This window comes from Chelon labrosus (assembly GCF_963514085.1).
Source record: "Chelon labrosus genome assembly, chromosome: 11".
Lineage (NCBI taxonomy): Eukaryota > Metazoa > Chordata > Actinopteri > Mugiliformes > Mugilidae > Chelon > Chelon labrosus.
The window spans coordinates 23,246,879-23,274,604 of NC_140344.1; the positions used below are offsets into that span (position 1 = coordinate 23,246,879).

General features: G+C 43.2%; 2 protein-coding genes across 3 annotated transcripts; one reads left to right on the top strand and one right to left on the bottom strand.

Moving 5' to 3' along the window:
- Positions 1-724: 724 nt before the first annotated feature.
- Positions 725-5,985, top strand: fbxl9 (F-box and leucine rich repeat protein). Of its 2 annotated transcripts, none has more exons than XM_084555323.1 (11): positions 725-1,087; positions 1,762-1,863; positions 2,005-2,139; positions 2,758-2,937; positions 3,129-3,434; positions 3,545-3,761; positions 4,221-4,378; positions 4,463-4,678; positions 4,859-5,071; positions 5,160-5,377; positions 5,490-5,985. In XM_084555323.1, the coding sequence occupies exons 1-11, from the start codon at positions 1,034-1,036 to the stop codon at positions 5,656-5,658; spliced, it is 1,968 nt and encodes a 655-aa protein (XP_084411449.1). In that variant the 5' UTR covers positions 725-1,033; the 3' UTR covers positions 5,659-5,985. The 2 variants fall into 2 exon arrangements, with proteins under 2 accessions (XP_084411449.1, XP_084411450.1); XM_084555324.1 differs by having other exon boundaries at positions 4,922-5,071.
- Positions 5,986-6,886: 901 nt separating this feature from the next.
- On the bottom strand, positions 6,887-27,460 carry elmo3 (engulfment and cell motility 3). The gene is made up of 21 exons (XM_084555765.1): positions 27,180-27,460; positions 22,769-22,877; positions 19,601-19,641; positions 19,406-19,478; positions 17,717-17,767; positions 17,268-17,437; positions 16,248-16,347; positions 15,959-16,110; positions 15,398-15,476; positions 14,233-14,283; positions 13,997-14,119; positions 13,767-13,889; positions 13,584-13,688; positions 13,338-13,446; positions 13,108-13,244; positions 9,617-9,780; positions 8,945-9,057; positions 8,754-8,858; positions 8,443-8,522; positions 8,286-8,366; positions 6,887-8,203 (listed from the first exon to the last, which is right to left on the bottom strand). The coding sequence occupies exons 2-21, from the start codon at positions 22,844-22,846 to the stop codon at positions 7,991-7,993; spliced, it is 2,148 nt and encodes a 715-aa protein (XP_084411891.1). The 5' UTR covers positions 22,847-22,877; positions 27,180-27,460; the 3' UTR covers positions 6,887-7,990.
- Positions 27,461-27,726: the final 266 nt, after the last annotated feature.

Sequence of the window (27,726 nt, forward strand, 5' to 3'; positions counted from 1 at the left end):
AAAAGGCTCAATATTATGTAATTACATGAAAGTTTCTTGTTATAACATGATATTTTTCACGTTTTAACAAGATAAGTATCACGTTATTACATGAAATTATCATGTTATTTCATGAAATTATCACGTTATTTCATGATAATGATATTTTCATGTTATAACGTGAAAATATGTTATTTCAAGATAAAATATTTTCACGTTTTTACATGAAATGATCACGTTATTTCATGATAATGATATTTTCACGTTATAACGTGAAAATATATCTTGAAATAACATATTTTCACGTTATAACATGAAAATATCATTATCATGAAATAACGTGATAATTTCATGTAATAACGTGATACTTATCTTGTTAAAACGTGAAAAATATCATGTTATAACAAGAAACTTTCATGTAATTACATAATATTGAGCCTTTTTTTTTTTCTACAGTGTGGCAGCAATACGCTTCCGTAGTAGAGAAAGGCCGTGTGAACCTTTTTAATTTCAGTTGGAGGACACGATTAGGACAAACAAGAAAGAAAGAAAGAAAGAAAGAAAGAAAAGAGAACAAAAAACGAGGCCAAACCGTTGTACCCGTGCCCTCTATACTGGAAAATACAACAAATTGCCAAGAACAGCGCGGTAAACCACATTACCCACAATGCCCCCACCCCCTGACGTCAGCGCCTCCGCTGCGGTCAGCTGATCCAACTGAAATCAGTCAGACGGTTGACGGAAACAAACAGAGACCCTGCAACGAAGCGGCACCAGTAGTTGTGGAAGAAGGGGGGTGGGTGAGCTTTTAATGAGGTGACAGCAGGTAACACGGCTCTTCACCGGCTAAATTATAGAGAATTTTATTTATTTATTAACGGACACGAACGCGGCGAGTCAACGGTTAACTCCGCGCTCTGTTACATAGGGTGCTAGCTTAAAGGCTAAAGTTAGTTAAAGACCGGATTCTTAACCTGCTAGCTAGCGGTTGGTCGGCTAGCTGGCTCACCTGAGATGGTCTGGGGTCTCTCTTATTAACGAAGGAGAAGCTGAGATGGGAGACAGCGATGGGGAGGGCATTATGGAAACACCTGAGCTGCCACTAGAGGTGAGTTAATTCATTCATTCATTTTATTTTTTTATATAAATCTTAACCCTAATTCATATTCATTCACACTTAACAGTGCCAGGTAAATGAGCACTGGTCGTGACAAAGTGTACTGAATGAAAATTTGTGATTCTACTACACAAGTGAGGTAATCAGAGTTGATAAAGTGCTCTCAGGTAACTGTGGTGGATTTATCTCTTCCACAATCATTTGTTATGGTGTGGACAACTCGAAGGAAGGAATCCAGGATCTCGGACAGGAACAAAACTCCACACAGTAGACACAAAAGATCAGGAGGAGCGGGCCGGCGAAAAAGGCTGGAGCGTGTGCCGCACATGGAGCAAACAAAGAAAAGCAGGTTATACGATTTGTGCATGAAGCAAACAGGCCACACGACAGTAGTTGGTTCTCGTGTGACTACCACGGGGGTAAACTGAAGAACTGGTCATGAGTGGAAAGTCCTCAAGTAGAGTTCAGCTTGATTGGATGATAAGAAGCAGGTGAGATGGCAGCCCAGCCCCAGCATAAGGATCGGCGGCTCAACTCCACACACCTGAGGCAAAATAAAAAGAAAAGAAACAGACAAACACAACGGCAAACCAATTAGAAGGCGACAAGTCACCTCTTAACGTCACTATTGTCATATAATCTATATTTCTGTTCTCTTTCTGTAGATCATAGTTTACATCCTGAGCTTTCTTCATGCTTCAGACAGGAAGGAAGCCTCCCTGGTCTGCCGCAGCTGGTACAGCGCCAGCCAAGACCTGCGCTTTCAGGTATAGCGTGCTCCAAGAGCAGACACATCCTGTATTCAATAGCATTGTAAACTTGCTGATCGAAAGGTGACTGTGTGTGCACATGAGCGTGCGCGCTTGCTCGAGGGTGAACTCCGTGTTACGTCTTTGTCTTTGTCGCAGAGGAACGTCACCTTCTGCTTCCCGGCTTCCGCCTCGTCCCTGGAGCTGGTGAGGGGTCTGGGCAGAAAGTCGCGCTGCAGCCTGATAATCAGCCAGCTCGATGGCTTCAGTATTTCCAGATCGCTGCTTCTGGAGGTGCAGTATGCTGTTAACGATTTAAAAACTGTTGTCACATAATGCTCTGTACTCAAAAAAAATGGGCAGTTCTCGTTATAAAATCATTTTCCTGCCACCATGTGAAGATTTTATTCGGTGCTGTGCTCTTACACAAATCCACAAAGAAGAGATCACGCGCTTCCTGGTAGGGTGAGATGATTCTTCCACCTCCAGGGCTTGTGAAAGGCAGATAAAACAAAAAAAAAACCTGTTAAGCAAACTTACTGGATTTTCTTCCATTTGAAAGGACTTGGCTCCAGGGCTAGACAAGAAGTCTCTCCACCCAGAAGGCTTTTAATATGAATATTTCCTGTGTGTTTATAGATTTTAATAACCTGTCACATGTTTGTGACGCGGCATCTTCTGAGTTTAGAGCCTGTATTGTCCCTAATTTGAAATAACATGTTCCCCTTTGCGTGTGTGAACAAACAGGTGTTGAATTTCATCAATCAAAGTTATTGCGCAGTAGCCTGTAAAACCTCCACCGTTGCGTGGAAAGATGTGGTCAAAGTCTAATCTCCCGGTGTTGATACAGAATTATCATGTGAATGCTGGAATCCGAGGTGATAACGCTCCTGCTGGCTTCCTTCTTCTCAGGTGGGTCAGTGCCTGGGCTCCAAACTGGAGAGCTTGGCCCTGCCTGGTAGCAGCATAACCGAGGCCTCTCTGCTGGCCCTCCTTCCTCGCCTGACCTCCCTTCGTAGGCTGGACCTCAGGGGGCTGGACAGTCTCTTCATGTCCGGGGCTTTCCTCTCCAGGGAGGAGCAACGGCAGCAGGTATTACGCTGTTTGGATGCTTGGCTTGAGGTCGGCCATTGCTTCAGACCACAAAACATCTGCTTTTCCTTTAATTTATATGTTGTTGTGTGATAATATTTAATATATAATCCCCACAGTAAATTTTATTTGTCATTTTATTGCATTTCATCTGCGTGCACTCAGGTTAAACTCCCATCCTCTTGTCGCAGGTCCGGTCGGCTCTGTGCGGTCTCGAGGAGCTGGACCTGTCCGACCTGCGCTACCTCTCCGACGTCACCTTCAACCGGCTCACCGGGTGCACCCCGCGACTCCGCCGGCTCTCGCTGGCCGGCTGCCACATCGCGTTTGAGTTTGACCCGTATCGAGGATGCCCGGTGGGAGTCGTTGAGGACTCGTCGGCGCTGCTGTCACTGAGGAACGTGAGGAGGTTGTTAGCGGAGCAGAAATCCACCCTTGTAGCGCTGGACCTCAGCAGAACCTCCATCACCCCTGAGTCACTGCGCACTGTTGCTCAGGTCAGGACACTTGGCAGAAACTTCTTGCAGGGTTAAGATTTCCCCACTGTGGGATAAGTTAGATTACATGCTATAGATTTAGATTTTGATATTCTGTCTTTCCCGTCCAGGTCCAGGATTTGGTCTTAGAGGAACTGTTCCTGCAAGGCTGCAAGGAGCTGACCGACTACTCAATGGAGGTTCTGGTGAAGCACCAGCCAAGCCTCCACAAACTGGACATCAGTGCCTGCACTGAGCTGACCAGCAGGTCTGTAGAGGCCATAGCCCGGGGTCTGAAAACACTGACGCACCTCTCCTTGTCCCGCGACTGGCGGATCACTGAAAAAGGTAATTATAGTGCGTTTTTAACACTGTAATGCCACAAGATGACCAATGTTATTTACTTCTCCTGTCAGTGGTTTTAATGTTATGGCTGATTGATGTATATTCTCATGAAAGTGGTAATTTTTTTTATGAAATTTAGATCTTTTTTTGTGTTCACCAAAAATCAGGGGGTCAAAAATACATCAGACAAAATAGAATCCTTTTCCTGGAAAAGCTCACAACAATTCATCTAAGCTGTGTTGTTTAAGTACCTGTGACTGATTCTGATCCAGTGGACTTAAGGCCAGAAGGTCGCTGTAATCATTATAAATCATTCAGTAGTGGCTCTGGTGTATGTATTTTTGTCGTGACTAATAATTAATTTGTGCACTAACGTACCTTCAGCGCATGCTAGCTCTCCCGTCGTCCTGTCTGCTAGAAAACGCGTTTCTCTCCGCGCTGACGGTTTCATGTCGTCCACAGGCCTCGCTGAACTGCTGTCGGTGTCGACTCTGCGGGTTCTGGATCTGTCCGAGTGTCTGCACATCAGCGGGACAGAGATGGTGAAAGGCTTGAAGGGATCCAATGCTGCCAGAGCTCAGCTAGAGACGCTCAACCTCAAGAGCTGCACCTACATCAGGGTGAGTCAGTGGCTGTACTGTCTGGACAGCATCTCCGTAAAAAGACAAACAAAAAAACAAACTACATGTCCTCTCTCTCCTTAGGATCTTGCGGTTTTCTCTCTCACTCAACTTCTTGGGAACACCCTCCGTGAGTTGGACCTGACATCGTGCGTTAATGTGACTGACCTGTCCGTGTGCGCAATTGCCACCTACCTGCAGCAGCTGGTGGTTCTGCGGCTCGGCTTGTGTAAGCAAGTCACAGATTGGGGTCTGCTGGGGATGGTGCAAACAAATGAATGTGAACCTGATGCTGAGGAGGTGAGAACCACAGCTTTGTGTTTTTTTTTTTTTTTTGTTTGGTTTCTCCCACATGTGGTTATGTTATTGGCTAATTTATCACCTGACGAAAATTTGACTTCTGTGTAACACTGGGACATTTACAGCGATGTTTCGTGTGCCTTAGTTGTTGATATAATAATAATCCTGTGTTTGTTACAGGGAGACAAGGGTCCCAGGTTCACCCGGACTTTTGGTAACATGGGCTTCTTCAAACCTCCCCAGATGCCTTTTGAGGATCGACCCAAGCTGGTGACGCAGAATGACCTGGAGCAGTTCAAACTGCAGGCTGGAGCTTCACTATTAGCTCTCTGCAGGCTGCAGGAGCTGGACCTCTCTGGCTGCTCCAAACTCACTGACAGCAGCATCACACAGGTGGGAGCCTGGAGGAGAGCCAGGTGTTTCGGTTCGAAGCAGGAATTCAGAAAATCTGAACGTGATATTTGAATTCTTCTGTCTCCAGGTGGTGCATTATCCAGACCTCCACCGCCTGTCTCTCTCCATGCTGCCAGAGATCACTGACGACAGCTTGGTGTCGGTAGCCTGGCATTGCCGCAGCCTCACCAGCCTGGCGCTTACCCACTGCCCAGGTATCACTGACCACGGAGTGGCACGGGCCGCACCGTACCTCCACAGGCTGCAGCATCTCTACCTCTCCTGTTGTAATAACATCACCGACAAGTGAGCGGCACACAACCACACACGTAGCTGCAGTCCAAGCCAGTAGGTCGACTGTATATGTGGCGGTGGCTTAAACAATAATTCCTAAACTCTCCACCTTTAAACCCCGCAGGTCCTTGTTTCTCCTGGCGAAGCACTGCAAGCGCCTGAGAACACTCGACATTTCAACATGCAAGAACATCTCCATAACAACAGTGGACCTCCTCCAATCACAGCTGCCCTTCTTGGAAAACATCCAGTACAAGTTCATAGGTGGAACTGATCTTACCCTCACACTCTGACCGACGGACTGAACGTCCTGAATGACCGCTGGACTTTTTCGGAAAGCTAAACGTGATGACCAAAGCTTCCTCCGTGAGTTGCACATTTCAGCATTTTGCACAAGAATACCGGAATAAATACTGTTCACCGTGGGAGCTAATGTAAGAAAATAGCCGCGCCCGTAAATAATCAGAAACTTTTAAGTGATTTTAGTAAGAACTGCTCAGGTCCGAGCGAGGAACGGATCTCATCTAAGGAAGGCATTTCAATGTGCTGTATCATGGACACGGAAACATAGAAGTGCCACATTGAGAAGAAAATATTACTAATTAAAATATTTAAAATGTGTCATGTGTGTCATATTATGTCTTGTAATATCACAGTGCTCGGTTTAAGTTTAAAAAGTTCTGGTAGCGTCATGTGAATTCAGAAAGTTAGGAGGAAACAAAATGGCAGGTTAAAATAAAATAATTATAATTTGTAATGTAATTTAGAGCTAGCATCACTGGCAGCTTCTTTGATTCGTAGGTGCAAACTTCTTACAAATGAGATGCATTTAAAGGTTTGCGCTTTTCAGAGCGACAAAACAGGACAAGTGAAATATTTTTTTTTCCTCAAAATCAAACAGTTTTGTGCGGCTAAAGTAGAAGTTAAGATTAGCAACAGAGTGAGATAGTCCAAAAGTTTCCTAAACTATATCTTTTATACAAAAGAGGTGAACGATGGCAATCTGCACGGTCCTCTCAGGAAATAGACACGGCCTCTTTTGGAACTCCAGTATTACTTTTCCTTTAGAGCATGTCAGTAGTTTATCTGTTTTCATGTGTAATAGTTTAACTATTAACTGCCAGCTTCATCAGTAAAAACAAAGGCAAGTGGCTGCTAGTGCAGAAGAAGTGTAGGTATATTTTACTACTTCATACTCACCTGAGTTAGACTACGTTATTCCAGTGAACCTGGGTGGTATCTTAGAACCATTTAATGTGAAAATAAGATGTAAAAACCCAGGTTTAATCTGAAAAACAACTCTAATTCAAGTGAGTATAGAATCGCTAACAATCGATCTTCAAGATGCTTCCAAAAAAAGTCAAGCTGCCTTTGTTTTTAGATGTAATATGATAAAGAATTACCTTTTATGGAAAGGGAAGATCATAGCACAAAAATAAACTAAATGTTTAGTAGTCTAAATAAATAAATGACGCTCATTTATTGTCACCCTGAATGATGTATGACAACAGAGGGTCTAAATCAAACAGTTTATTTGTGTGAAGTTGCTTGGAGCACGTGACTTAAAGTGAAATTCCCCACAGAGTCATGGCTGCGTTGAAATGAAACAACCCCGAAGGAGGCAGAAAACACTCTCTTTATTTATTGTAGACCTGTGTCAGTTTTGAGTAGCTCCTCCGTGAGTGTAGCACATCGTGACGAGTACCGGCTACAACAGACGAGCCATCGGTTTTAGAGTTCAAAAGAGTTTCAGACAGTTCAGGCAAACAAGGAACGATTGTGGACCGTGTTAACAAAGTGATTGTGATACAGACGTACAACTGCCTGCTAGACACAAACTGAAAATTAAAAAAAAATAATAATAAAAATCCGTTCGGTACCCAATGCAAATCTGCAGAGCTTAACCCATGGTCAGTCGTCATTACTGAGCTGCTGGGATCCGTACAAAGAAGTGCTCACAGGTATATTAAAAAAAAAAAAAAAAAAAACATATAGCACAACATTGTAAATATACAGTTGTAAATTAATTAAAATGTACCATACTGTGAGGAAGCTCTGTGTTCTAGTTAATGCCCAACAGGAATGAGCACAGGCAGCCTTCTGAGACATAACGAAGCATCAGGAACAGTCCATGTGTTATACATGCGTTTAAGATATATTTAGAAATATAAAATGATTATAAAACAAATTTAAAGTACCATTACACACGTGGTTGTATTGCATAGGGTGATGAAATCAATTTTCCAAGTACCTGTTCTTTTTTTAAGCTGTGTGGGAGTTTACAGACACCTCAAGACCAGTACAGGAAGGAAGAGAAAGAGCAAGTATGAGAGACATAACAGATCATCAGTGAAGAGAGTCGAACACCCACAATCACTAATGTAGTTTCAGTCACTTTCCACAGGTTTCCTTCCACTTGTTTTTTTTTTTTTTCTTTTTAACTTGGATGTACAAACCACAGAAGAAACAAATCTTAAGTTATAAATCAGTGAAAATAAGTGCATGGATGCACAGGTCAGATCTCTACGCACACACACACATATATATATATATATATTTACACATTCACACACGTCCTAAATTCTCCAGCTTGTGCACACACACACACACACACACACACACACACTACTGCTCAGTCTGGCTGAAGTCGTAGCAGAAGTTGTAGTTGCTCGGAGGCTTGGGGATGACCGGAGCGCTGTCGGGGATCGAAACGTTCTCCAGGTCCAGGAGGCGAAGTTTAATCTCCATCGACAGGAGGATCTCCAGCTCGCTGCGCATGGATTCGCTGCTCATCTCCCGGCCCAGAAGGACGCTCAGGCCATCTGTCCACAGGCAGAACTGACACAGACAAGAAGCTAGTAAAATATCCTGTTTAGATTCTCAATGTGCATGGCATTCAGGGAGTGTAGCACAGACTCACATCGGTTCTGGAGGGGGCGATGAAGTTCAAGCTGTACTCTTCTACATCGTACGTGATGCTAAACGCTAGATCCAGCACCTCCTACAGAAAGAAAAGCATTTGTTAACTAAGCAGATAAGGAAGTGAACGTAATCTAAAGATGGGGAAAGCAGCTGACCTTTGTCTGTTTGCCTTTGTTCTCCTTCATGTGAGGACAGTCTTTTCCCGTCAGCAAGCCCTTGATATCTGCTACTGGAACTGAAGGACGAGAAGTAAACAGAGAATACAATTAGACAACAAGAAGTCGTACACCTTTCCAAAAAAGCCTGCTTCCAATTGTAGCCATTAGCTACATGGCAGTGCATCAGGTATCTCTATGTGGAGATGCTTATGAGACTATGGGTGGCTTTCTGTTTTGGAATTTAGGCCAAACACAACAGTAAATCCAGAAAAGTGGTTCATTTTCACATTTGTCCGGCTTCAACTCACTCTTCTCTTGCAGAGTTTCTATCGGTGGATTTTCCGTATCTTCCTCCACATCGCCGTAGTGAAGCATTTTGTGATTGGGCGACAGGCGACAGTACCACAGTTTATCTGAGAAAGTAAAACAATCGCAGAGGGGTTAGCCTGAAAAAAAAGCTCAGTCTGCCGCTTTTTTTTGTGACTGTGTTTCCGCTCACCCTGTCTGCGTCGGCTGCTGATCTTCCTGAACATCGTTCCCTGACACAGCCTGTTGAGTCTCTGCTGGCGGATCAGCTCCAGCAGCTCTGGCTTCAGGCGCTCTTTGAGCTCACTGGAAAGAAAAACACTTGGTTTGAGCACGGCAGAGAGAGAGAGAGAGCTCCAGTTTGCAGACACGGTTAACTAAACATGACATGTCATCACTTCCCTGACTGTATTCAATATTTATACAGGAGTTCTTCATCGTTATTTGCAAATAAATATCACAGACCAGACGTTAAACCTCGAACCCCTAGTGGGACAGCAGAACACTGTTACACTGTGAGTGTTTAGTGACAAACAGTGACATGTTAAACAGCAGGAGGACTGGTTCCATAGGGGTCGTCAATAGAGCAGCTAATCAGGTTATGTTTCCTACATTTGAAAACTTCACTATTTTTAACCAACATTATTTATTCATTTCAAGATTGAAGCCAGCACAGGAACTAAAAAATCTAAAATTATAAGCGGTTTCACATGATGGCTCGTCTGAACATAAGTGTAATTACTGCCATAACAAAAGCATTTCCTAATAGCGTCTTAATTACTGTAGATTGTGACAGCTTTCCGACATGCTGAGGAGAACAGTACAGCGCACACGTGGGAACTGGCGTAAAGACCCTGAAACTCACAGCACGGGCGGAGCGAGAGTCTCTTCCTGGTGCAGCCGCTCCGTCTGCCGCAGCTTGAGGATCTCGCTGTAGTTGAGGGCGTTGACTTTGTTCTTGAAGAGCTCCAGGGAGGTCGGCTTGCTGGACAGCGTCCTGGTGATCTGCTCCCTCACCACCTGCATCACCTGGGGACGGAGGCAAGAGGACGAGGTTAGCCGGGAGTGACGTGCAAACAAGGACACAACTGTTGGGAACAAATGTTTAGCTAAGGTTTGTTGTAGATGCCAGGAATGACCATACATTATTTTGTGTTTGCGTCGAGTCTTTTCACATCTTGACGGTTTGCTGCAGAGCCTATCTGTATCTGCATGTATCATATCTACCCAGCCTACTTATTTAATGTTTTTGGTTCTACATTTGTTGATCATTGCTCTGTGACATTCCCTTCCTTTGGCCAAACGTGAACTGACGTCAGATTTGAAGAAGCTCAAGTGCCTCTGCTTTGTCCGGAGCCCTGTTACAGTCTGCCAATCAGGAACCTGTTTCCCACGATTGGTTTCCACCCAACCGAGTGCACAGCGGGGACAAAATTGTGACTCACGGGTAACATTTTGGTTAATAAACAAAACTCTAATCATCATCTTTGGCATTTAAAAAAAAAAAAAAAACACATTTACTCTGCCAGGAAAGAACAAGCTATCAGATTGACAATAAATCAGCACCAGTACTTACTTCACTTCCACTTTTCATTCATTGCATCATCTGATTCACACCCACTAGCTCGGATCCATTCACATATATGTGTATAATCAGTCTAACGTTCAATAGTCAGCTTCCTCCTGGTTTGACATGGTCAAATCACGTAACATTATAGATGCCTCTAGTTCTCCATTACCCACAAAGAAGCCAGCAGATGATCAATATGCTTGTTAAAAACTGTGACATCTAGAGCATGCATTAACACAAACCGTGCAGAATTAGTACGGTCGATGACAGAGAAGCTGGATTTTGTGGCTATTTTACACTTTAAACCAAACATAAGGTTATAAACTCCAGATTGAACTGCTGTGTCGGTTGGATGTGCGTACGTGTTTTCTGCATGACTTATTAAAGTGACGCTCACACAGAGGGTCAGGGGTTGACCCCAATTGACCTGAAACAAGAGCTCGGGGTAGCAGTGTAAAATCTATGGCTCCCTCGGTTGAAAATGGAGGAAAATCTATCTGAAAATCCATAATGTTACGACACAGGGCCAACTCCTGTTTGTCCTGTTTGATCTTGCGTCTCTGACACACTCTGCTGACCTGGATCATTTCTGTTCACACCCAATTTCACTGATTGTGAACAATCAGCGGCTAAACTGATTTTATGACCGGCTCAAGTGACGTTACCTTCAGACACTTCTGCGCTTTTATGCAAATAACTGGGCACCGTTCTGTGTAAACCTCAAACTCAGAAATATCTTGGTCAGATGTCTCCTGAAGGCGACAAGGATTGTAAATGTGACCAAACTGTTTACAACCGAAGAGAATGGCCAAGTCTATTTGTTGCAGCGGTGGAAACTTACTTTATATTGTGTGAACATGCACGGACACAAAACAAGCAGCTAGAGTTTCACACTTTGATTTCACCGCTGAGGTCCTCAGAGCCAAAATAACCCTTGTGTCCTGGAGCTTTCACATGACACACGTCTCATTGTTATGTCAGCTTAACTCCCACATTCTTAATCACTTCCATTTCAAACTGGCAGCTCTTCTAAACGCTTTAAAACTTGCGTGTAAATGAAAAAAATACTTTTGGAGTTAGGCCTGAAACACTCAATACTGACCTCTACATTTACTTTTAAATATATAACTAAAAACTAACTATTTAAAGCAACAAATAAAAAGGACTAAAACAATCTTACCTCCATTATTCCTCCTGCAGAGCAAACTATTTTGACAAATCCACTTGATAAATGTGATGGCAAGCGGTGAAAGTGAGGGAGAGAGGGACGTGCAGATCACCTACATGGCGGGAGAGGTGCAGGCCTTTGGGTGTTTTGTAAACAGACACCCTGATACTCCCATATACATGCACACCACCCCACGCACATATGTCCAGCCCCCCACGGCTCAACTGGCCAATAGGAGCGATGACTGGCAGCTGTCTCTGTTCCCTGATCCCTGAAACCCTGCAGCATGTGCACGTGTGCTTGATGTGTGTGCTCGTGGGAGATGACTGCTACTGCAGGGGGGGGGGGGGGGTACAGATCTCCACGAACACACCGGCACGACTGGATGGAGACGCTGTATGTGCGCGTTTGTGAGAAGTATCACTCGCACGCACAAGAACGTCTACACAACGAAACCTGCATTCGCATTATCGCATTTAACACCTCAGTCTTCTCCTTTTCTTTGGTTTCTCCACCTCCCTGCTTCCTCCGGTCCAACCCTCTCATTCTCTCCCTCTACTATTGTTTCCAGAGGTTTTATGTTCCCCCTGTTGTTGTGTAATTACTGCTGATGCCCTGGCCGCTTTGTTTTTCCCTCCGTTTCCTTCTCCCTCTCTTTCTGCCACTGACCACGCTTCTCTTTGTCCACCTAATACCCCTTTGTCCTTGCCCTAAAGCACCCTGGGCAGGCGGCCGTGAGCAAAAACAAAAGGCCGGTCTGCTGGCCTGGCGCTCGGGACACCGGCCTGCTCCTGAAATGTTAAAAGGTCACCGAGTTTTATGACTACCAGGAGGGAGGTTTGTAGATGAAGGACGGTCCAGTGTGATGTTAAAATGTGGGTCAGGGCAAAAGAACAACCACTCTCTCTTTCAGGAGGTTAGATTCTCAATATTTCTCCCAGACAGGAGCGCTCTGCTGAAGGCTTGGCTTAATCTATTACCAAGTACTACAATGTGGCTGTAAGGTCACCGTGTGTCTGTGGGGGAAGGTCGGGATGGATGGAGATGGAAACTATCCCACTAAAATGCATAGTCGATCTAACTCTGCCCCTGACGTTTTGTGTTTTCGTTTCACACAACTGGAAAAGCTTTGACGCCCACAAAGCTGCATGTACGATGAGAGAAATTTCACAGAGCGAGTCTCACACGGAGCAGTGGGTGGATTTTGACACTAGTGTAGGATTCCTGGAGGTTAATTTGTGGCAGGGGATAACACAAATGAGTGTCAACTGCTCCATGGGAAGCACAGAGCTGTTGTCAGAGGATTTGGTAAACGGGCCAGTTCTGGCCGTGGTAGGCTTGGATCTGAAATGCCCCGTGTCATCATTTTACAAACAGTGACAGCTGACGAGACAGCAATTTAACTCTTGTTTGTGCGTACAGCAGAGACCGGAACGCACAGAAATCTCACTTGTCTCCCATCTCTGTGGCTACAGCTTCATTTAGTCAATCAAAACAGTAAAACTCTCACAGCTGGTTTGTTGGGTGCAAGACCATGCCGACTTAATGTTGACATGATCTTTCGATAGTCGTTTCTGCAATTTTCTGAAGTGCAGCAAGAAATTTCATGTCACCGTACCTTGTCAAAATCCTCCTGCGTGGCTCTCATTTCCTTCCAGGTCTTGTTCAACAGCTGAATACAGATGCAGAAAAGCTCGTCCATCAGCCGATCCTGACTAAAGAAGATGGGGTGGTAGTTGGATCCGGTCTCTGAGGCTGTTAACAGAAGACAAAGACAGCTTTAAGATCGGGTCTGACCAGGGGAGTTACAGAAAAAGGCTGGCAGCGGCACGTCGGCGGTTAACTCACGCGGCTCTCCGATACGAAGGATTTCACACAGGATGAGCGTGAGCTGGATGCTGCTCCTGGCAAACGGACACTCGTGTTTGTCTTCTCTGCTGCTGTTCTCCAGGACAAACTGGAAGAGACAAATTGAAATTGGAAACCGTGCAAAAAACTAAAAGAATAACAGTAAAAAAAAGCTTTATGTAGTTGTCAAAGGAAAAAGAAAATGTGACTAAATCTGAACTCTTGCAGCAGACAAATCACACTCACCCTGCTGTAGGCGTCAGGATAACGTGAGGCAAAATAATTCATGGTGTCCAGAGCTAAAAGACCAGGAGGTGTTCGCACCAAGTCCTGCCCGGGGTTGCTATTGTTCTGAAAGTAAAAGGATCAACGGTCAGGAGTAATAATGAATGTTGCAGTACATGCCCTGAATATGTGTCTGACTCTTACAGAAAAGCCCAGTTTCTTGAACTCTTTGGCGCAAAGCGAGCGTCGTCTCTCGTTACTCAGGCTGTTCTCGCTCTCCGTCTCGAACGCCACCTGCCGCAAATTGTGAAGGACTTCCCTCTGTTCCTGAAGCGGCAGGGGAAAGAAGCAGATAAGCAAGCGGATGTTAACTTCTTAAATTATTTGTGAACGGGAGGTACACTTTTGTGGGGTGCACTTGTGCTATAGCTCACCTGGTTGTAACAGTCCAGAGGTGTCCTCATGCGAGGCTCCAGGTGATTCAAGGTAACTGACTGTAGGACGTAGAGGTAGTGGGCCATCTCATCCTGGACTGCACCAGAGCTGTGGATGATGTTCTGGAAGAAACAACAACACAATTTTCTTCTACCGTTCGGTGTTTATTCTCATTCACAGCTGCTTAACAATTTGTGCTACTGTTTTAAAGACACTGAGTTTGGGAGTAATTTACCTTATAAATGTATTGACGGAGATTCTTCTTATTCAAGAACGCAAACATATCCTGGAAAATAGAGGACAAGAGAACAAATGTGTTACCCTGGTCGCAATGACATGTTTCTAACAAGGGGTGGCGGTATTGCGTCAGTTCGGGAGCAGGACGTGGGTTCATGTGTGAGACTTTGACCTCTGCGGCGAATGACTGCTTGCTGGTACGTGCATCTCTGACTCAGCCACGTTTTGTTCGCGACTAAGTTGCTGATAAGAAGGGCGGATTTGTTGACCTAATGTAAGCGTGAGGAAGTGTGTGTGTGTGTGTGTGTGCGCGCATGTGTGAGCAACAAAGAGACGAAAGGGCTGAATGAAGGAACTGTTGCTGTACAATGAGAGAGGAGATGCATCAGAACAGAGGGGCAGAAAGACTCGACTGTCTGTAGAAAGGCAGGCATGTCCAGACAGAATGAGAGACACTGGTCGCCTCCCGCCGTGTGGAAGAAATAATGCGACTTGCACGGAAAATAACGGTAACAATGCAACAGCCTGTGCTATCAGCGCTTTCCATCATTTTGTGTTTTGATGATTTGCATGTCAGCATCACAGAGTTAGAGTTAAATGCAAGGATCTTACAGCCTTACAGGAACTACTGGTCTAGAGACAGCGAAAGTGATCACCGATACGAGACCGTGAAGCGGTTTCTAAATAAACCAACCACCCAGTGCGTCGCTGTGCCACACTGACCTCTTTCGTATAGTTTCTCAATAAAAAAAGAAAGCCAAAAAACCCAGCACAGTGGCCGTCAGTTGTCACTCTGTTTAGTAACGTAACATTGTGTTCCTCAGACATTCTTCAGGCAAAAACGGTTTTTAAGATTTTTTAATCCTAACCCGCTGTCACTAACATATGCAATGCGTATAGCACATTCTGTAGAAATAAGCTAAGCCTGGCTCTGGATACACATAGCATAGTTGTTGTTTTTTCGTATTAGAAAGACTTAAAATCCAAAACAAAAGTCACAATAGTGCACGCCAGCTTCAGTGTCTGGAACTGAGACATTCAGGAAGGCCCGGAAACACAACATAATACCGGCTTGTCTGCACGCTTGGAATTCCTAACAGTTACGAGAAACAGAAAATGACGAAAAACTGTGTTAGTAAGTAAGAATGAGACTTTTGCAGCACCTGTCTATCTGAGTCTCCGGCTGTTTGTAGTAGGGCCATCAGTAAGGCCATGGCTTTGGTCTGTATCTGTTGATTCGTCCTGAAAGAAGTCAGAAAGAAAAGAAGAAAGCATAAGACAAAGTTTTGCACTTTTTTACAAGCTGCAGCTTTACACCTTTCTCTGGACTGCAGATTGCTGTGCTCCAAAAGGCGTCGAGTTGTCGATGAAAGTGATGCATACAAAGGCATGTTTCTCACAACCCTACTTTATGTCCATTACCCCTGTCACAGACACTAAACCCAACAGCCAAGGTGTAACTCTGTCAGCGTTCCTATCACTTTACTGAACAAACAATATTTTACATTCTTCTTTTATTTCAGTCACTGAGATACTGAAGGTGCTGCATTCTCTGGAAAAAAACAACACTTTTTTTATGTAATTTAAGTTTCACAGAAGCTGCTAATCTGCTTAGCCAGATTTTCTTCTTTTTTTTAATCAAGGGGAAAAACTGATAACATGATTACCTTTTTCAAAAATATATTGAAATTTTCACTGATTTTAGGACCCAGTCTGTTACTTACACCTGTAGGTGAGCAATGAGCCTCTCCATGGTGACTTCCTGTTTGACCTGCAGGAAAAGGCTATGGCTGCTGAGCACCATGCTCTCCAGGATGTCCAAGGACACCTGCTGTATCGATGCGTCGGTCGGCTTGGCGTTGACAAAACCAGCGATCTGAGCGAGGGGAAAGATGGAAGAGCGTGGAGAATAAGAAGAAGAAATCCGGTGGGAACCGTGAGAGGGAATGCAGCTACAGTTGCTGAAAAAAAATATCTGACAGAACAACAGACAGACAGCGGCAGATACAGAACCTTCTTGATGAAGACGGAGGAGAGGTTCTCCCATGAGACTATCCCGTGGTCCATCAGTTCCATGAAACCGGTCAGAGTGTGTGTCATGATCACATTGCTCCTGAACAATGAGGACACACATAGGAAGAGAAAAGACAAATATTATCCATTCACACACATAGAAATATAAAAATATGCACACAGAGCTGCAAACACACACTAACCAACAGAATTTAGGTAAATGTAATAACAGCACTGCAGTCTTTAGTGTAAATATTCACAGTAATGGTCTGTAACATGTTATGTGCCCACCATGGGCCAAGAGTTAACTACTGCTGCTGTTGCTGTGACAATAAAAACTTAAATTTATCAAGTCAGCAATGAAATCAATGAGATGTCAGCAGAAACATATAATTTACTATTTGTTGCCCTAAAACATCTGCAGGTACACCCTCTCTGCAGCTTGGGCTGGGCAGGGTTTGCTGCAACATGTTGAGGAACCACCCAGCACCAGTGGTATACACCGATCAACCACAACATTAAAACCACTGACAGGAGAAGTAAATAGCGTTGACCATCTTGTGTTCTGCTGGGAAACAAACGTAGGGACCTGGCATTTGTGTGTATGTTACTTAGACATGTACCACCCCCCCAGATCAGACCAGACACCCCCACCCCATAGCAATGACAAGCTGCTGACCTGTCCTCCAAATTCACTAGATCCCAAACTGATCAAGTACCTGTGGGATGCACAGGAAAAAGCCTGATCCACAGAGGCCCCTCCCCTCAACCCATAGGACCCAAAGGCCCCCACTAACAACATTGTGTTGCCAGACACCACAGGACACCCTCAGAAGACCCATGTCCATTCTCTGATGAGTCACAACTGTTTTGGAGGCACAAGGGAGACCTACACAATATTAGGATTAGTGGTCATAATGTTATGCCTGATCGGTGTATGTCTGTGGAAAAGCATTCCACCACAGCCAAGGAAAAAAATACTAAAACACACACACACACACAAACACACACTGTACTAACTCATTTGAGTCCTCTACTATTTTCACTAATAAGAGGTGTCCGTCTCGGCTGATGAACTCCTGAGCAAAGGTCACGTCTGTGGAAACGCTCGCGAGCTCCTTCAGCGAATCGCAGCGCACGCCTGAATCCGAGCTCTGGATCCCCTTGTACAAATCCTCTGCACAGCGACCCTGAGTTTGGTGAAACACACAAAAGGTAACACATACGCTCACACGCAACGCTGAAAAAAAAAAAATTTGTTCATTTGATATTTTTGCTCTTCTTTAAACCTCAGTTATTTGCAGCGCTGGTGATATGATATGGTTGAGTTGTATTTCTGTGCATGCAGACGATTCTTTTATTTAGCAGAATGCAAACGAGCGGCTTGGTAAGTGAGAGGTTTAAAACTGAACGAAAGTGAGAAGAAGGAGGTGAAAAAGTGGCAGAGGGCCTGTTGGTTGCAGACTCACCGGCGCCTTGGTCAGACGCAGAATGCAGCCGTTCTTGATGTCCAAACGATTCTGTGACACACAAAACACACTCTCAGACCCAATTACGCTTAGACCACAAGGTGCGGGAGGTGAGATGCACATGGATACAATTAGGCTAACCACACACACACGGCATATATAAAGTATGGTAGAAAAGGGAGAGAAGATTCATTTGTGGGTGGCTGACATGTAAATACAAACACATAAGAGTGATCCATTGCTACACTCACTCTCCGGCAACTACCTAGCAATTAAAAAGCAGCAGGGAAACAATAGAGTTTGATGAGGCTAAAGACTAAAATAGTAGAGAAATAGTAAAGTGTTTCTTTGTTCTTTTTTTTGTATAAGCCACATAAATATAGCACGCTCTGCACCTCCTGACAGAATATTTTTGTCTAAGGAGAAGATGGCGTGATGTGGTTGTCCGACTCAACCTGCTGACACTGTATTCCCTGCTAATAACAATGCATTTACTCTGCCCGCATTTCTAAGGCTTATTTAACAGGGATAATAGAGATAAACATTACAATACGGGAAAAAGAAACTTGATGTAGTGAACAAGCTTAATCCCTGGGGCTAATTTGTACCCAGTCCCTTGTTAAGCTTTTAAGTCTTTGGACAAAACAAAAACGTCTGGATAAAACGAGGACACTAGCAAGGGAACAAACGATGTGTGTGTGTTTGTTGTCTGTAGAACACAAAATGGTTAAAAAATAAGTGTAAGAATGTATGTAAGAGTAAAGATACGTGTATGTGAGGAAAAGAAAAGCTGCAACATTCCCAAGTGTTTTTCTTGCAATACAAAGTCCAATACGATTAGCATTCAAGACACACATACTATTATATATATATATATACTAAACAACCTGGACTGATCTTAATGAATACATCTCAGAGAGTCCATAACTTGAGAATTTATGCTTTTACTATGAGTAAAACCGACTGTAAGTCTGTACTGAGACATGCTGCCGACGATGCTTCTGCCAGGGCAAAGAGGAGCCTCTGATCCTTTAACCTAAACAGAGTCTGTTTACGAGGATGTCATCAAGGGTATTTGTGAAATCAGGCTGCAGCTGAAAGCAGGAAATAATCTGTATCACTATTGTACAGTGTGCACAATCAAGCTAAATGTTCCACAAACTCACAGCTCTTAAACTGAAACATCCGTGTTTAACCACAAACTCACTTCAAAGTCAGAAAGCCACCATACTTCCACCAGCTATAGGAGTTTGAGTTTTCACACACACATAGCGCTGTTGTGACAGTGTCACTAAAACGTACTATAATAAAGTTTCTGTTAAAGACACTGTAATGACTTCTGCAGCCCTGTCTTTAGTTCAAAGAGGGGGAGGGCTTGCAGCAGTGACCTTTTTAAAAGAGTGAAGTTCCAGCTGCTTCTCTTAGTTTTCTTTTTTATTACTCATCACACATTCTTAATGGTATTATTGACATCATCTGACCTGGGCTCCATCTTAAATGAAGTGATTTAACATACTTTTGGATATTGGAGAAAGCAGTGATCCCCTTATGCGCTGTTGTGCGTTATATAAAGATGAACAACATTCTCATCTTCAACAGGGAAACATCTGGAGGACAGACTTTAGCCAGTTGCTTCAAGAGTGATTCGGTGACGCAGATGGAGACAATTTGTGAAGACATTTGACTGACCGATTCAGTGATGTACGTCTGAACTCCATCAGCATACTGCAGAGCGTAGTTATCAGGACCCGGGAGATTCCAGCTACACACACACACACAAAGTGAAATAAACCATTACAGTAACACAGTTGAATGATAAGTGTGTTAAACATTTACCATGGAGTGAGACAGCTCAGTAGACCAGATCCACCATGATTAACTTACCCATCGCACACCTCCTTTATCACAGCTGACAGAGGCTTTTTCTGCACAGACACAAAAAAAAAAAACAGCATGTAGTAAAACACACACACACACACAGCATAAGAGCACACACACCTGCTGCATATAGTGTACGCAACAGCAACGAGACTCTATTATCAAAGTAACTTCTCTGTCATGGAGCTAAACGCTTGCTTCAGTAATGATATGCTGTTATGGGATCATGGCACCACAGCTATGCGCTGGCTGCAAACCTTGTTTGCTGAGAAGAGGAAATCCTGAAGCTCCCCAACACTTTCTGAACAATGTTACTCTCGCTGCCCAGAACTCTCTTTGGGCGTAAATAAAAGCCAGACTACTTCCATGTCTGACTCTCAGCTACCCGGCTATTAGCGGTCAGCCCTGTGGTTACCCAGTCAAAATGTCTTCAGGTTCTGTGGTAGACCCAGTGGACGGTCTGTTATTAGTGGCGGCCAAGACGGTCAACCAATCAGATGTGTCTGGTGAAAATGTTTGAGCCAATGGGAAGTTTTTGAGAGATTGTTTTAACCTAACGTGAATATATTTGATAAGTAGAGATTGGGCCTAAATCCAAAGCAACACTTTTGTAAGTTTAATTGTGATGGTTCTCTTACGATCATTGAATTAAAAGACTAATAATACTGGTGAAATTATCAGTAGTAGTAGTAGTAGTATCAGTTGTGATGCACTTCCCAGCTGCTCAAATTAGCAGACCGTCTGGTTAAGTACCTGTCAAATTCACACGTCTCTCCGTTCAAACTTCTCATGAACAGTGTGTGACTGTGAGAAACACACATACCCTTGTGGTCTGGTATACTTACGTACTCATAAGTAGTGTCTTGCGCAAAGGGAGTATAACTTCCCCAAAGTTTCTGGGAAACACATGGAAATCTTTCTCACACCCTTGGTAAAAGCTAAAGAAATAAAACTGGCGGGCGAATATGGATAAATAAATAATTCTGAAGAACAAAGTCTGCAAAAGGGGAATAAATGAAACTCATCTTCTTTTCGTAAATTTTTAATTTCAAGCTCAGCGATGACAAATTTCATGTTGCAAAACAGCGGAGTTTTAAGCAAGTTTGCAAAGAAAGTGACTCACTGACTTACTGTCTATGGTTCTTCAATAAAAAGTCAGGAAAATCAATGAGTCCCACGGTACATTTCATAGAAGAAACATCCAATCACTGAGCTCCAAATTTAAGTCATGTCAGCCACAAGCGCTGGAATAAAGCTACAGATGTCAGTTCACTCACTGTAAAATTCAGCGTTAGTCTTGACTGAATTCAAGAGCAGTGCTGCCACAGTTGATTAACAACTGCAGCAACAGATGTTTTGCATCTCCTATTGTTCCGATTTGCTGCTCTGACTGGCATCAGTGTAGCCTTGCTAGGTAAATAAGAGGTAACGCTTGGGTGGTTGGCTGAGAGGTGTGAGGGGGGACTCCATTGCTGTCATTGTAGAGAAATTACAAAATTAAAGCGTCATTGAAAAAAAAAAAAATCCATTATTGAGCAATAACAAAAATATGTGTGTGGGGGGGAAAAAAAAGAAAACCCTTGTAAAATTCAGCATCACTACTAGAGTTAATTCAAATACATTTCATAATAACTTGTTTATTTTCTATTGAAAACTGAAATTATTGACTTATTATTGACTTATGCAGTGGGGAGGATAAAAAGAACATAAGCAACAGGCCTGTTAATGTAAAAACCAGCCAGCTGTATGAAATAATCTCATCGTCACCAGACTTGGCAGTGACGTTAAGTGATGGCAGTGATCTATTCTGAATATATCTCATGCTGCAGAAGCTGTATGAAACCACGCTTGTAAGGAAGTGGGGATCATCGCCTTCAACGAGTACATGCCACACATTTGACCAAAAGCGGCACGGCACAAAAATTATCTTTGTCTTTCGGGCTTCTAGTGTAACTACAATTATCTCATCATTTGAAAACTAACACAAGTGTTGGTTTTTCTCCCTGAGCAGCATAACTGACGAACCTAAGTCACGTAAACTCAAAGTAAAGCAGAGAATCTGTCAATTGAACTCGAAAGGTGTCACTTCCTGAGTTTTGTTATAAAATACCTAACGTGCATAAAAATGAATGGATGACTACGCAGTCTGGCTGACACTGGCTTTCACCTCGAGTACCAAACTTATTAGGTAATGCACGATACAAACACGTACACACCCAAAAAATTGGCTAAGAATGCTTGCTGATGCAAAATGAATCTGTGAAGGCTGCATTTTGAGCCAAAATGCTGATAATGGTAGAATGTAAAAACAAAAAAACACAGAGCCAGTGTTGATTTACCGGTTTTAGGGTCTTCACCGATACAACAGTTCCCAAGAAAATAGGCATATTTAGGTTTTGTTGATGAGATATTTCTAATTATGCAATGAATACTGATTCTGACAGGCTCCTCTGTGGTCAGCCTTTTGTCATAGTTTTGCAGCTAAGGCAGCTCTTCCAAAAATAGAATTCTCAGATTATGAAACACCTCTTTCAAGAAAAAAGACAAGTTTAGATTTCGATGATGACATATATTACAAGTAATGACCATTTATTCAGAAAGGCACTTGTGTAGTCGGAGGTAGCCTTTAGTTCTAGTTAGTCAGCTTGAGCAGCAGCTTATGCAGCAGCTTGCATGTTTAGCAAGCAGTAGTATTTTAAGACGCAATGCACACACAAAAAAAGACCTATACACACATCACGCAGCCATGCAAGTTTCAAAGCGTCACGAAATTGACTAGACTCAGAGATTACTAACACACTATTGGCCTTTCACAAACCAGATGCATAAAACTTGTTGTATCCAATGTGTACGATTACAACTTTTTGTGTGTTGTGGGTCAACGTCCTTCTGCAGGTTCTAGTCTAACAAGTATGAGAGAGAGATCTCAAGCCACAGACCTCTTGACCTAGCGCTCATGTCCTGGGGTCACTGCTTGTTAAAATGAATAAGTACTGAAACCCTTAAAGGTGGATGAAGCGGCAGGCTCGGCTAAGGGCAACACTGTCGGAGCGTACAGCTGCCAGCTAGAACAAACTCCAAGATCTCCAGTGTTGTTACAGTCAACCAAAGTAAATAGAGTTCTTAGAAGTTAAAATGTGTTTGTGTGTGTGTGCATATATGAGCATGTCTTACCTGATCCAGTTGTATGAGCTGGGGGTAAGCCCCAGGCATCTGGATAGCTATCTTCACTATGTCCTTCTGCTGCGGCATGTTGGCGCCACTTGACTCCACCACACTTTAGCTGTTGGTTGAAAAGAAAAAGAGTCACAAAGAACATATTTCTCAATTAATTACTCAGTACAAGAGAGGGATGTGAAAAAAAAAAAAAACTCCAAACAGCTTCTCTAAACCATTTGAGACACGATATTCTACTATTCCCCAACCAAGCAGGTGTATTTATTTGCATTTAGAGCATGCAACTGACGTCCGATCACAATCGATCATTTGGGACACAAGGGGAGACACATTTTAATACCAGGTGTGAACACAGATACTTAGAGCTGGCCACCTGAGAGCAGTGAGTAAACTATTTGAAAATGATGTGACTAAAATGGACTCAACAAATCCTGAAATTCAATCGGTGTTAAATTTGACACTAAAGTTTTCAGGCTAAGCCACAAATCTGTGACCTCACATGGAAGCTGGATTATCGCAGAATTTATGAAATCGCAAGATCACATGGCAAGCTATGATGAGCCACAGAAGTGCAGACCGACCAGGTCCTGAGAGGAAGTACTGGCAGCCCTGGGTGTGTCTGAAGTGTGACAACTAAGATTGTTTTTGTGAACAAGTGATCCTACAGCAACAGCCGCTCAATAACATGGCAACTACATAGCTAGCTACACAACTGCTCGCTAGGTTTCCAGTCGCCTCAGACTACTGTAACGCCTACTACATCACACAGTTGATGCTGATCTGATTGTTTGAAGTGTGCCTGTGATAGTTGGGTGACAGACGGATGATTCATGTGCTTACTTTCCAATTACGTTTTGGCCTTTTCCAAAAACTTCACGTGAAATATTTAATAAATCTACAAAAATGTATGTCTAGTCTTTTGTGATCTAAAGTTTTCAGATTTGCCAACACCAACGTGGGCTATGCTGTTGTGTCAGATGGATTCATACTCCAGCGATTTTAAAATGTGACAGGGTGAAAGCTAACCAACCCTGAGAGCAGCGTCTGTGTAAGGTGAACTGAAGAGCACAGTCATCTCATGAACCCCTCCTGGGCAACGATCCCACTATCGTTTTCAATATGAAACTGTAGAATGCCGTGTTCCTCTTTTACCGTGTATTCACGGTGTTCTGAGTAAAGCTGAGAAGGCTAAATGCTGTCAGTACGAGCATCACTCTTTCTTCTCCCACTTCCCAAGTCAAACATGCAACACTTCCTCCTCAGCCTTCAGACAGCATTCCCAGAGGATACAGAAGACGCTGTTGTTGAGCCAACCCTTCCCCCCTTCTTCGTCCTTTCACCGTCACTCCCTCGCTCTCAGCACATGGAAATGATACAGTTGGACTGAAATTCTTTGTACGTTCATGAGCTAGCGATGGAAAAGGTCAAGCGTGCCACGTGCTTGTGCTTTATTGATAAACCCCACCTTATGGAAGTGACACCTCTCACAGTTTATGACAGGTTTCAAAGCAATACTCCCACTACTGTCAAAACAACCACATTATTTCACTGTCTTCTCACCTCACTTGCCCTTAGGTAGCACCTTTGCTGATGAACGGTCGCCTCAAAGCGAGAATGAAAATAGCACCCTTTCAGAGCATACTGATGATAATGATCAACAAGCAGACACGGTTTTGTTTTGTGGCAAATATAGAAGCGCTAGATGGAAAGGAAAGCCCGAGGCCGTTTTGGTGGTGGAGGTCAACTTCCCTCTGACAAATAACAGAAAGCGTTTGCATGCTTACTCTTAAACAGATTTGTAGGACTGTAGGTTTATTCAGGGACAGCTTATGAGTCAGCTAACTCGAGAGAAAACTCTGGTTAATGGCATGTCGATGTTTTTGCAACAACTCCAACCACCTCTGGGTTTTTAAGCTGTCTGAGCTGTATAATGGTGAACGTGAAACTGACTGCTCTGGATGCACTACAAAGAATGAATGCTGTGTGTCCGACCTATTCCTCACAGGTATTTATTAACAGTGACATGCACACTGGCTTCTGCAACGGCTTTGCCAGAGCCAGCTTCCTAGAAGGCCAGCTATTTGGAAACTGAAGCCAATTCTAGGCCTGGGTGGCAAAGTCAATCATTCCTCAATTTTTGAGTTTCTCAATCAGCTTCCTTCTTACTACTACTTGATGGTGTGCTTCTTAAACGCAACAAATGGTTATTTCAATCTATAAACATGTATTTGCCTATACTGAGTGATTTGACGTAGGAGGGGCAGGAAAAGTTTTAAATTCTGCCATATTATCCGAATCAAAATGGTATTTTGTGCATATTTTAAGGTGACATTCAGATGCATGAACATTTTGGGAAACTCTGATAACTGTGGTCAAGCAAGTTGGAGTCTTTAATCTTTAATTTCACTATTTATTTACATGATATTATCATGACAGAAATTCTAGACTGTCCCTTGTTCCTTATCACAGTGCTAAACTTATATACACCTTCTGAACTGTGAAACAAAAACACAAATGTGCATTTGGTTCCTGGGTTTCCTGCGTGAGTGTTTCCACAGTTGACAGCCTTTCTAGGGCGCTCTGCAACCCAACACTGAATAAGATTATATAACAGAAACCGGGCTGACAGACAGACAGACAGACGTAACCAGCTACCTTTGGTAACAGTAAAGCAGTCAGGAAACTTTTGTCCAAGTTAGATAAGCCGGAGTAGAAATCTGAGACAACTTCCAGCACTTGAGTTTGCTCGCACTAACGACAACACGTTATTAGCCTGCATTCATCAGGACCTGTCTGTACGTGCTCCAGGGCCTTGTGTAACACTCAGCAGAGCTCAGCCTGCACTGCTGCTCTCCAAGACACAGGATAAAACTTAAGGATAATCTGCTCATTTCCGCGATATTGCGGTTACGCTTAACGGCACCGATGGCTGCTAATACCTCACGGCAGAAACGCAAAGAAGACGACTAATTATTTCTTAGCCTTCTTCAGACAAAAGCAAGACCACCAGACAGAAACCGAAACTAAAGTTTTTCATCAGCGTCTCCAGTAAAGCTGCTGATCGGTAAAAAAAAAACAAAAAAAAAACGTGTGAGCTGTTTTCTTTCCTGAGCTCAGCAGAGAGAAGAGAGAGGGGAGGTTTTTATCTTGGCCTCCAGAGAGGTTAACCACCAAAAGTGTGTGTATCAGTCAGTGTCTGTGCTTGCCTGTGCCTGTTTGTGATGTCCCCTGAATTTAGTATGTGGAAGCTGAAACCACACCTTCTGCATGTGTGTCTTCTTTAAACAGAAGTGGTAGGCTGCTCTCACAGCTATGACTACAGCTCACATAACAAAGCACTGACAGATGATGCAGGTTAACAAAGAATATCGTGTTGTATTAGTTTACATAACTGTCATAATGGGCATTAAAAGATTAGAAAACTGGGGGTTGCACTGTGCTGCAGATGGAACAAGCCGTCTGAGTGCACTTCTCACTATTTTCTAAGATTTTGCAGATCAAACTATTAACAGAGAAACAGATTTAGCGGTTTCCTAACATGTAACGGTAGTGGACTGATAAATTGAAAGATAACAAACAGCAATATGGGAAGTTACGACAGGTTCCATACAGCTAAGTCATCTGGGCATGAATGCTTATCTCTGGCACGTACTGTAAATAGCTTCTGCCTATGTTGCATGTCACACTGTTTTAAAGGGGAGTGGTAGATCATTCAAAAACGACAGGAAGTTATGTCATATTAAAAGTCACCCACGTTCAGCTGCAATGAGAAGTTAGCTTCATTAGGCTTAAAAACCACAAGCACGCCCAGATCTTTTGTTTGGCCTGCAGACCCAGTGAGTGTGTCTGTCTCAGACCCCCTGGACTGACAGACCCCCTCCCACGCTGTGGAAGTGTGTGTGTGTGTGTGAGAGAGAGAGAGAGGGAGAAGGGGGAAGCTCTCAGCTGCCTGAAATTCCTGACCTGACAGTGTAACACACACTTTGTACACCATGTTAAATACACTGATTTTCCATCAGAAAGACTGAAGTTGCACCATATATGAAACTTTTTAAGTACTGGCTTCTGCTGAGATTTATCGGATTCTGACTTTGTGTTCACAAAAAGGCACACATTCAAACTATATACTAGTATTAGGCATGTTTATTGTATTTATATAATTAGTTTAAAACACATTAACTAGAAGTTGGACACTGAAAAGCAAGTTTAGTTGGTGCTTCAAGCTTAAGTCAACTAAGCTAAGTTTTGGTAAGCTAACTTAAGTGTAAACAACAAAAACAGCACATGAACTCATTTAAAATACGGCTACAGGTAAATCTTTGTGAAAATAGCCAGCACAGAGAGTCATAAAAAAATGTGAGTGAGCTGCACAGCTTTTTTTTTTTTTTTTTTTCTGACTGAGTCCTACCTGGTATGAAAAGACAAGTCGAGGGCTACTGTCCTGCAGGAACCGCCGCAGTCGGAGCGAGAAACATTTGCAACTGTCCTTTTTGTTTTTCTCCCCCCTTCAAAAGGAACAAAGTTAGTCCGGAAGTGTTTTTTTCCCCCGTTAAAGTAGCATCTGAACTTCTAAGAAAAACAGGAGAAAACTGCTTTCAACAAGTTTTCAGGAATTATTAGATGACTTAAAAAGTTCCGGGTTGCCTGGAGTCGTTCAGTCGAACGTTTGTGTCAAACGGCCGGATTTAGAAAAGTGTTTCCGGTTAAGATTTTCAAAATCAAACCTCTTCCTGTTCACTGTGTTTCTATGGCTTTAATAGAGAGGCGTTAACCTGAAAATAATGCTTCAAGAAAGTATTACACTCAAAAAAAAAAACTGCCATGGCATATGTATTAACACGTTATTGTACGCAAATGAAAGATTTCACTTTCAACTGCTTCAGTGCATTACATTTCTAAGGCCCATGAATTATGCTTCATTACCGTCCTTGAGCGCTTTTACTTTGAAATAAAAA